An 11,108-nucleotide genomic window follows, 5' to 3' on the forward strand; every position below is an offset into this window, starting at 1 on the left:
TCTTCGTTAACATCAGTGATGATTGAAACGAAACATTCTATTCAAGCTATGGACTCTATAACTTCCTCTCATACCTCTATTAGCTGTGTTGGAGCAAAATGTTGAAAAATTCAAATGGTTCAAAATGGTCTTGCGCAGTCTGATGTAATTAATACTAAAAGGCTGGAAATGTGGAAAATTCTCTCAGTCGGGAGCATTCAGGGGAGGATTGGAACTAGATAAATTATCCAGCTAACTCTGGTCATGCCGCTGATCTGTCCTAAAATTAGCCAGATAAACTTATCCGGCTAACCTTAAGATAGCCGGTTATATTCAGCCGTGCAACTGCACCACTCAATGTACCCTGTTAGTTAGCTGTATACATTTATCAGGCTAACTAGAAAGTTGCACAGCAGCTGAAAATGGACCTGTCTTTTTTTGACCAGCAGTTTCCTCCTATTCCCTTGAACTTTCAGGACAATTGAAACCTGGGCTGGAATCTAGCATCACAAGCCTTCATTTGCAACCACCTGGGCATGTTTCACCTATTTTATAATCACTAGCTGCCCTGCCCCACCCCCACACCTAATCTGGTCATTGCAGCAATGGTCCTGGGCTAGGAGTCATGCAGCAGAGCTTTTTCCAGAATACTGCAATCATGAGTCCTACAGCTAATCACCAGGTGTCCCTCTTAAGTAATGATCACAATTCCCTCCTTGCTGGAGGCTATGAATTAATCCCCAGCCAACCTGGGGAGTGGAAGACTCTACTTGAGGACCTTGCACATGGCAATACCACGAAGTCAGCGCAAACGCATTATGACTTACATATTACATAAACTTTCTAATGCAACCTGTGTAAACCATTCCAGAAACGAATGATTAGTTAGGGAGGGCTGCACATGATCCAAAGTAAGAAGAAAGGATTGCCAAAGAGGTGGCTTCTCTGCTATCCCTCTCCCAGTCACTAATCCCTCATTCTCTACTATACCCACTGCTGGGAAAGAGGCAGGAGAAGAACAGCCAGCTACCTTTAGAACAATTAACAATTACACCACATGGAATGGCATCTGCATTTGTGACATCATAATCAACAGGGACAAATCAAATCACTTCAGTATGAATTAAATGTACGACTCTTACTATCACAGCTTCTCCAAGGTTCAGGTCACTTTAATTCTTAAAGAATTAATATATGATTCATAGTAATTTGTTAACAATGCTCCAGTTTTATATAACTTTCTATCTTGTTAATACTGTTCTATGTAAACCAGCATGATGTTCCTACAAATGTCGGTAGATAAAAACCTCAAATAATTAAATAAATTAATATAGTGGATGCCAAAAGATAAGGACCAATTTACCCACTCAGTCTGCTTAGTTATCATCCTCTCTGGTTTAGCATTACTTTGGGTAGATAAGTTTAGAAATTCCCATATTTAAGCAACACCACCACACCTGCAAGTCTTTTTACCCAACCTAACAACAATAGTCCAGTCGCTTACCTCTATATCTAGACCAAGCATGTTTAAATTGCATTCTAATGCTGGCCTCCATAACCTTTGCTGGTAGGCCACTGCAGGCACTGGCTTCCTTTTTGGTTCTTACAAGTACCATACTTTAACAACCAGGTCCCCTCTCATGTCTTACCACCAAACCTTCAGGCCGATACAGAAAGAAAAGCGGGAGGGCGGGCAAGTGCCGGCGTCGGTTCTCAGACCCGCGGACAACCACAGGTTCGGAAACCGGACATTGGCAAAATTGAGCATCCAGTTTTCAACCGCGAGCTGATTTTTAATTTTTTAATTATTTTTTACTTTTGGGACCTCCGACTTAATATCGCCATGATATTAAGTCAGAGGGTTACACTTTCCCGGTGCAGAGAGAAATTAACGCCTACCTTTGAGTAGGCGCTAATTTCTGAAAGTAAAATGTGCGGCTTGGCTACACATTTTACTTTCTGTATCGCTATTGCATGGGAATAACTAATAGGGCCATCAACATGCATTTGCAAGTTGCGGGCACTATTAGTTTCAGGGGGGTTGGATGCGCGTTTTCGACACGCTATTACCCCTTACTGAATAAGGGGTAAAGCTAGCGCGTCGAAAACGCGCGTCCACCCGCAGGTTAACAGTGCGCTCCACCGGAGCGCACTGTACTGTATCGGCCTGCTTGTAATCAAAACAGATCAAAAAACTAGTGAGACTAGTAAGTCTGAACTTTATGATTAAAATAGGTGACAACACTATTTATACTTTTGAAAAAATAAAGTTCTCTCAATTCAAAGATCAGATAGAATTATTCTAAAAAGACATTGTTACTATTCTCTGCCAATTCAGCACCACTCTAATCCAAAGAGACCTGCAAACCACCAGGACCAGGTATGGGAAGGACTAGGAAAGCTGGACCAAGGGGTGGGGCAGGAGTGAAAGAGCAAAAGAAGAGGGAGTGAGGTGAGCAGGGAGAAGAGAATAAGGGGTGGGAACTGGGAAGTTGAAAAGAGAAGAGGGGGAAGAGATAAGACAGCAAGCATGGGGACTGAGTAGGGAGGATGGGGCATGTCTTGATTTTATTTTATTTCCACAGTCCTGGTCTGTGGAAAAGTTGGCAAACCTAGCCACCACTTACCTATATAAATATTGACTTATCTGGCAGAGAGTAAAAACTGCCAGACAAATCAGTATTTATCTGGCTAAGTGGCAGCAGCTGCTGTCACTTACTCAGAGCCGATTGGAGAGGGTGGTGGATGCCTGAAATGCGCTTCCGGAGGAGGTGGTGATGACGAAAACAGTCAAAGAATTCACAGAGGTATGGGATAAACACTGTGGATCCCTAAAGACTAAAGGATAGAATTGAAGAAAAGGGTGTTAAGGGTAGTAATTGCTGCACCAGCAATTACTACCCTTAACAGAAGGCTTGGGATTACTACTCTTACTCAATAAGCCTTGATGCTTTTGATGTAACTGTAACATGCTTCAACGATGGGGCATTGGATTCAGAAGGCAACCAAAATGGGTCCTGACTTTTACGGTCTGGGATATTGATACACAGACATAAGGGAAAAATTGAAGAGGACTGCCAACTCCACTGGCTCCCCATCTCTTACCGCATACACTACAAAACCCTAACTTTGATCCACAAAACCCTACACGCTCATAATACACATTGGCTTGAAGATTGTATACACTTCCTCTCCTCCAACCGTCCCACTAGATCCGCCTACAAAGGTAGCCTATATACTCCCTCCCCAAAGACTACACACCTTACCTCCACAAAAGGGCAGCCATTTCTATTGCAGGCCTTGTTCTCTGGAATTCTATCCCCCCCTGATCTCCGCTTAGAGCCATCTACTTACACTTAAAAAAAAAAAGCTTAAGACTTGGCTCTTCAAACAGGCTTACCCCGAATAGAGCATCCTCCCCCCCACCCCCTTGTAGCTCAATCCTTTTGCTCTTGTTATCCTGTACCCCATCTTTAGTGCTTAAGCATTGTTATATAGTGTATATAAGTTACTGTTCCTTATGCCATAGTTTTTATCTTGTTAACTCTCTTAAAAGTTCACCTTTGCATCCCCCCTATTGTTCAACCCTGCCCGCCCCGACCCTCTTGTGATGTTCCATGTATTTCACCAAGTTTTCTGTAAACCGATATGATGTACACATGAATACCGGTATTAAAAAAAAAAAAAAAAAAGCTTTTAAATAAATAAATAAATGGGCAAGTCCATAAGCTAAGCACCTCAAGCAGCACAGTCTGAATTTTCAAGAAGGTTCATCACCCAATAAAAATGTTGCTAGCAGAAATTTTTTTATGGATTATCATAAGGCTTGGGGATAACTGCACATAACAGCAATTACTATCCTTACGAGAAACATGGGGATAACCTGCACAGCACGGCAGATACTACCATCATAAGAAGCTTGCTGGGCAGACTAGATGAACCATTTGGTCCTTTTTTGCTTTCATTACCATGTTATGTGTAACTATGAAAACATCCTGGGTTGACCTAAGGGGTGAATGACCTGTGCCCTGGCACAGTGCTCCATTCGCAAACAGCACCTGCTTTGCCCGAGGGCGCTCTATCCAACAGGACACTGTCACTCACCTGGCAATGTGTCTGAGCACGGTCTCGGAGAAAGGGCCACATCTTGTTTGTGGGACCATCATCTTGAATTTGGATTTTAGATGTAATTATTTCCCATTCCAAACCTAATGTCAAATTATATTTAAGTACAGTAGGTATTTCCCTGCCCCAGGGGTCTTACAAACTAACAGGCCAATTCAATAACCTGTGTGTTGAAATGCAGCACACAGTTCTGTAACGCATAGGTTACATTTATTTTTTAAAGCCCCGATGCATTAAGCTAATGTTATGCTAACGCATCAGGAATTAAAATATGCGTTCAGCACAGGCTGAACGCACATTTTAATTCGGGGAGGGAGAGGGTGGATCACTCTGCTGCCGGCAGTTGCAAGGAGGCGGTGCAACCTCTGCAGTGTAAGACCCTAATGCCCTGCAGCAAAACAGGCTACCCAGCAGGTCTCCTGCAGAGATAGAGGAATGCATCATGAGGACTTACTCTGGCTGCAGACTACACCTCCCAGCAGTCCAGCTCCACATTAGCACTTCACAGCTTCCTCCTTCCTGTCTCTGCCGCATTGCCACAAGTGAAAGCAGCTGCAGGAGGCTTGCCCGCTTCCTCTCACTCCCACCCCCTTCCCTGCTGCTTTGTTCGGGACCAATGTGGACAGTGGATGGAGCCTGACAAGCAGGCCTGTAAACACGGGGCAAGGGTTGTCAGACATTCATACTCCCACACTGGCTCCTGGAACTGGCCCAGCCACTTCTGCCACTAAGGCCGGGAACTTTACTCCACCTCTAACTAGCAATAAAGTTTCCAGTGTTAAGAAAAACTTGGGTTGGGCCACTGCAACCTCTCTATAGCCCAGACTTACGGTTAATGCCCTCATTAGCATGGAATTTCCATGCGAGGGTATTAAACTGACCATACATTTTTTAATACACACAGAGTGTAAAGCTTCTTCCTGCCCTGGCATTAAGGTTTACGTTCACAAAATGCGCTTTGAAATACAGGTAAAGATGTTGCATCGGCCTGCCTAATTACTAAAGGATTTCTCCCATTGTGTGTCTATGGGGGAAAATGCTTATTAAATAAGACTCCAAGAGGCCAATGTAATAAAGGACGCTCGGCAGAGCACAGTTTAACCCACAGTTGTACGCACAATTTTTTGTGCACAAACTTTACTACTGATGCAAGAATTTGCACACAAAAAACCGCACATTCCGTAAAGCCCTCGCATGGAAATCCCATGCTAATGAAGACATTAACTATTACCTCCCAATGCAGAAAGTTGCACTGCTTACCTCGTGTTTTCTTAGGACTGGAAAACTCATGCCTAGTCCAAGATGGAGCAGTTTCCAGGACTAATTTTAGTCTATTCGCGGAAGCTGGAATTACGGTGCTGCACAGAAAGCTTTGTGCACACACAGGCTGATGCAATACCATGCACTGCAGAAAGCGCACAGCTCAACAGGCGATTAGACGTGCGTACATAGGCCCAATGCAAAACGGGGATTAGCGCGTCCAAAACAAGCGTACAATCGAATGCATAGCTAATAACGCTCATCACATGTAAAGTATATATAGATGAGGCTATTAGCTAACCCCCACATTGCAAAACATATCCCGCAGTCAATGCGCCCTTGCAACGCAGCAAGTTTTTCACCAGCCCAGGGCTGGCGTAAATGTCTGCCGTGCTCAAGGGCTCATTGTTAAAAAAAAAAAAAAAAAAAAAAAAAAAAAATTCCTGCTTTCTGTGATCCCTCCTACTAGTATTGTCGCGATATTGTCGACAGAAAGTGGAATCATGTCTAAAAACAATCTGTGGAAAAAAAAAATTTCTGGGCGTCCAATATACACCCTACCAGGCCGATCTAATAAATCAGCACGGAAAACGGGCGCTCAGTGTTGAACACCCATTTTCCTAATGTGCGCCCAGCGACCACTCCTGGGCGCGCAATGGAATATTTAAATGAGGGGTCATGCTGCCAAGGAGCCGCTAGGGATGAACATTTGTCCCTAGCGCCTCCTTGGCAGCGGGCGCCCAGAAGAGGTCAGCTGTCAGTGGATTAGGAAAACAGACGCTTGTAAAATTGAGCATCCCTTTTCCCTAACCTGATTGCAGGCACACTTTAAAAAAAAATTTATTTTTTTTTTACATTCTATCCTTTTTGTTCCTCCAACTTAATACTACCACTATATTAAGTCGGAGGAAATACTAGTGCAGTCTCACTAGTTTTCTGAACTGTTTTGATTACAAAGTTTGGTGGTAAGACATGAGAGGGGACCTGGTTGTTAAAGTATGGTACTTGTAAGAACCAAAAAAGGAAGCCGGTGCCTGCAGTGGCCTACCAGCAAAGGTTACGGAGGCCAGCATTAGAATGCAATTTAAACATGCTTGGACCAGATATAGAGGTAAGCGACTGGAGTATGGTTGTTAGGTTGGATAAAAAGACTTGCAGGTAGGGATGGAGCTGGGGTGGTGGTGTGGCTTAAGTACCCAAAGTGATGCTAAACCAGAGAGGTCGACAACTAAGCAGACTGCGTGGGTAAATTGGCCCTTATCTATTGGCATCCACTATATTACTATAAATCGTATTTTGATTCTTTAAGAATTAAAGTGACCTGAACCTCTGAGAACATGTGGAAGCAAGAGTCGTACATTTCATTTCAGTATGAATTATTTTATTTGTCCCTGTTGATTATGATGTCACAAATGCAGATGCCATTCCATTTGGTGTAATTGTTAATTGTTCTAAAGGTAGCTGGCTTTTCTCCTCCTGCCTATTTTCTGCTTTTCTGTACACTTTTTTTTGGGCTGCTCAGTAGTTAAAAATGTGCGGGTCGGGTTCACATTTTTTTTTTTGGATTGGGGGAAAATAGCTAATAGCCTCATTAACATGCATTTGCATGTGATGAGCACTATTAGGTTCACGCACGCTAATCCCCTTATAGAAGAAGGGGTTGTGGACACATGTCCAAAACCCACAACCAACCACGGGTTAAACAGTGTGCTCGGCTGAGTGCACTGTATTGTATCAGTCTGACAATATACATGGTCCAGGCTGGCAGAGGGAGAAAAACGGACGCTCATATTGAGCATCCATTTCCTAACTCGCAGTAAAAGTCACCTTTCCTGGGCGCCCGATGCCAAGGAGACGCTAGGGATGTACAATTTCCCCTATCGTCTCCTTTTTACCGTGGCAGCTAATTTTAAATCAGGCACCTGGGAGAGGTGAATCGGCACGCGCCGATATTGCATCTGCTTTAATAAGCCTGGTTTCTGTGCCTAAAAGAATGACTTATGCACATAAATCATATTTTCCTGTATGTTAAGCCTTTTGTTTACACTCATTTTCCAGTATGTGCACATTTTTTTAAATCCCGCTGCATTAGCACTATTAGCTCAGTGCATCAGGAATTTTAAAAAATTAGTTTCCACAATAAGAAACTACGCTAAATTTCAGCGCAGTTTTAACACTCGGCTTATTACATCGGCCTATAAGTTTGTACCTATGGCAATGGAGGGTTAATGGACTTACCCCATAGTCAAAGAGAGAGTTAATCGGAGAAATAGAAGTTGAACTCTGGCTTTCCTGGCTCACAGCCCACTTCTCTAACCTCTCAGGCGGTTACTCCACTCTCCAGAAGAGAAAACTTCCCCCTCTCACACAAAATACCACTTGGCCTAGGACCTGGGCCTGGTCCTGATTGAATAAAGCTGATTTTGTAAAGTGCGCTCGGCCGTGTGCACTGTCCAACACAATTTGGCCACGTGTTTTCGAGGGACGTCTATTACCCCTTATACTATAAGGAGTTAAGCGCCTCGAAAACACGTGACCAAACCCCCTGAAAACTAATAGCGCTCATCACATGCAAATGCATTTTGATGAGTGTATTAGTCAGTCACCCGGCATTCTGTAAGTAAAATGTGCAGCCTCGTTTTTCTGTACACCCTCCAACTTAATATCCTAGCTTTATTAAATCGGAGGAACCAAAAATGTAAGGAAAAAAAAAGTGCCGTCCAGTTAGGAGAATGGATGCTCAATTTTACCGGCATCCATTTTCCTAACAGATCGCTGTCAGCGGGTTCAGAAAACTGACGCTCATAATCATTCCTAGCGCCTCCTTTCAGCATGACGCCTCATTTAAATATAGGATTGCGCGCCCAGGAGAGGTGGCTGGCGCGCGTTGGGAGAGCGGGCACTCAACACGGAGCGGAGCGCCCATTCTCCCACAATCTTTTCTGTACCGGCTGTACGGGTTTTTCCTTGGGAAAAATTCTTAGTACATCTGGCCCAAAGACAGGTGGAAGGCTGATGGTCAACACTGAAAAGGCAGGTCGCAAGATTGATTAACATAGCTGAGAATTAACCATTTCAAAAGTTGTTTAACATTATAATTACAAAACTGAGATACCATAGTTTGAACTGCTCTGCTCATTCATTGTGCTAACCAAAACAAGATATGTTTGAAGTTCTATTGTAAGGTAACCACAGTAACCATTAATGCACTCCCTATACTAAACATGCAAGACATGATTACACAACACTACCTGTAGAATGGCCAAGACTTACTTTTTTCCTCAACACATTTAGAAATTAAATATGATATTTAGAACTAAATCAACCCCTGCATCAAAAAGGTCACCCAAAATCTCTGGAAACTTTGGAATGACTGTTTTCTTATAACAGGTTATTTATGTATTAACAAACATTTGTTACATTAACATATTACATATCAGATAAATAATACATAAATAATACTAAAAAAAACGATAAGGGATTGAAATGCACGGTGCAGCAGTTATGTTTGTCGCTTCTGACAAACATGAGCTAGCCCCTCAAAGATAAACATACAATTTCTACACTGCACTCAAAACAAGTTACCTTCCTATCAGCCCATCTGGAAAAAGTCGGTGAATATCTACTATTCAAAGAATATTTTGCAGCTATTCCCTGCTAAACAAGTTCCATGCAAAAAAATCACATATCGCATATAATTTAAAATTAAACTGAATTTTGTTTAAATCTCAAATCATAGAACTACTACAGCTAGCTTATATTAAATTGATCCGCCCCTCCCCCCATACACACAAAAAAAAACCTGGCAGAAATAATGCAGGAAAGCAGCACTCACCGTCGCTCTCCGCCCTGACAAGCAGGGACATGCCCTTCAGCCTCTCCACGTAACCAGAGGACACATGGCCGGTGCCCCGATCGTCCCACTGCCGGTCCTCGTTCAGCGTGTAGACCTTCACCCGCCGCCGGGTGTCAGTCATCCTGCCGGCCGCCCGCAATCTCCCCCCTCCACACCCCGGCCTAGGCCCGGCCTGGGGCTCCTTCCCGCGGAGGAGGAGCGGGAAGGGGGGGGGGGGGGATGAGAAATCAAGCCGCAGCCGCCGGGACCCTCTCGCCCTCCCCCGTCACGGGCCGGAGGCTACAGAGGCGGCATAGCTGGAGGTGGAGGAGGCGGGGGGGGGGGCACCGGCAGGCAGGGTCTTGGGGCAATAGTCTTGTAGTCGTAGTTTCTTCCAAGCGTTTGGGTTTTATATTTTTATTCCTCTTCCAAGATTTTCCACGGCTCACCCCGTGACTGGGGTGAAGTTGCAGAGCCGGGCGGTTCCAAAAAAAAAAAAAAAAAAAGATTAACGCTGAAAGCGGGCGGGGGGTAAGAAACGCGGCGGGAAGGAGAGAGGCGTGCGGCCGGCTCCCCTGTCCGTCCCCCGTCCCCCCCGCAGCCGCGTTAACGCTCTCCGGTTCCCTCACCGGGCGCGCTTTCGGCGGGTACACCTCACCTTCCCGTACATCCTAGCATTAGTAGTAGTATCCTCTCGCTCTCAGTCCTCCGCCATGTTCCGCCCGGGCCGCAAGGAGCCCTCTTCCCCCCGCCGCCGCCGCCACGACTCTGGTCGACCGCGACGCTGCCGAATGAAGGGCAGCACAATAATAATAACAACGAGGAAACAAACCTCCTCTAAAACAGGATTTACCAAAAAAAAAAAAATAATAATAAATAACAAAATGGCCGGCGCTCCCGCTGCGCCCCCGGCGCCCGCTCCCCCGTCGTAAAGGCGAGCCGTGGATTTTTGTGTTTTTAATTTTCCGTCTCCTCGCTCACAGACCCGCCATCTTGGTTCCCCTCTCGCTAGAGGCACGGGGTCTCCCAGCCGGCGCCCGCACGGGCGGCCCGCCAGAATTTAAAGTTACAGTACGCCTGGCGGCGGGCCCCGGGCGGCGAGCGCGGCGCCTACGGGAGGAAAGCGGGCTTGTGCCGGCGCTAAGCGGTCTCCGTGTTTTTATTTCGTTTTATTTTTATTTCACTCATTATTCCCCACTTCGCCAGGGGGGCCCAAAGTAGATTTGCATACAGCTTATAGGAATGACGTATACTAACCATGTATCGTCAAACCCAGCCCCTATCAAGAGTTTAATGATCCTGTTGCAGGTCACTAGCAGATTAATAGTACATATACCAATACATTCAAAGGACTCTCATTTACACATTCCTATCCCTTAGCAACTTGAACTTAACAAAATTAAGATGAAGGCAGCAATCCAGAAGCAGGAAGGGGGGTCTTCCAGGCTTCTGCATCACATGTCACACGTATGATTTTTTTTTACATGTTGGTGAGCGGTTGTATGGGTGCATTCAGTGCAAAAGAGCTCCTGTCTCTCAGAGAACGAGTCCGATCTCTGGAGGCTAGAGTGGCAGACCTGGAGGAGCTGAGACAGACAGAGAGGTTTATAGACAGGACCGGCACGTCCCAATAGGCAAACTAGGCAGTTGCCTAGGGTGCCAACCATTAGGGGGTGACAAAGAGCAATCATGTGGGGACACGAGCAGAGCCCATCCCACTCAAAGCCGAGAGGAATAGAGACTGAGGGCCGCGAGCAGCGCCCATCCTGCTCGCAGCCGAGAGAAGCAGACATTCGGTGTGCCACAAGCAGCGCCTCTGTTTGTGTATGTGTGAGAGTGAGAGGGATTGTGTGTGTATGAGAGAGCATGGTGTGGAGAGAGAGGGAGCCTGTGTAAGGGTGCGTGTGCG

At 45.3% G+C, this 11,108-nt stretch overlaps 1 protein-coding gene across 6 annotated transcripts in view; it reads right to left on the bottom strand.

Annotated features, from left to right (window-relative positions):
• The window catches only part of PPP4R3A (protein phosphatase 4 regulatory subunit 3A), a 161,723-nt gene extending 151,490 nt beyond the window's left edge, over positions 1–10,233 (bottom strand). For 2 of the 6 annotated variants that reach the window (XM_029597805.1, XM_029597802.1), the window contains exon 1: positions 9,200–10,233. In XM_029597805.1, the coding sequence (XP_029453665.1) occupies positions 9,200–9,341 (142 nt within the window). In that variant the 5' untranslated portion in view covers positions 9,342–10,233. The remainder of the gene's footprint in view (positions 1–9,199) is intronic. The other 4 variants (XM_029597803.1, XM_029597801.1, XM_029597807.1 and 1 more) reach the window with 2 other exon arrangements.
• Between the last annotated feature and the right edge of the window lie 875 nt (positions 10,234–11,108).

Source organism: Rhinatrema bivittatum, chromosome 4 (genome assembly GCF_901001135.1).
Source record: "Rhinatrema bivittatum chromosome 4, aRhiBiv1.1, whole genome shotgun sequence".
NCBI classification, from domain to species: Eukaryota; Metazoa; Chordata; class Amphibia; order Gymnophiona; family Rhinatrematidae; genus Rhinatrema; species Rhinatrema bivittatum.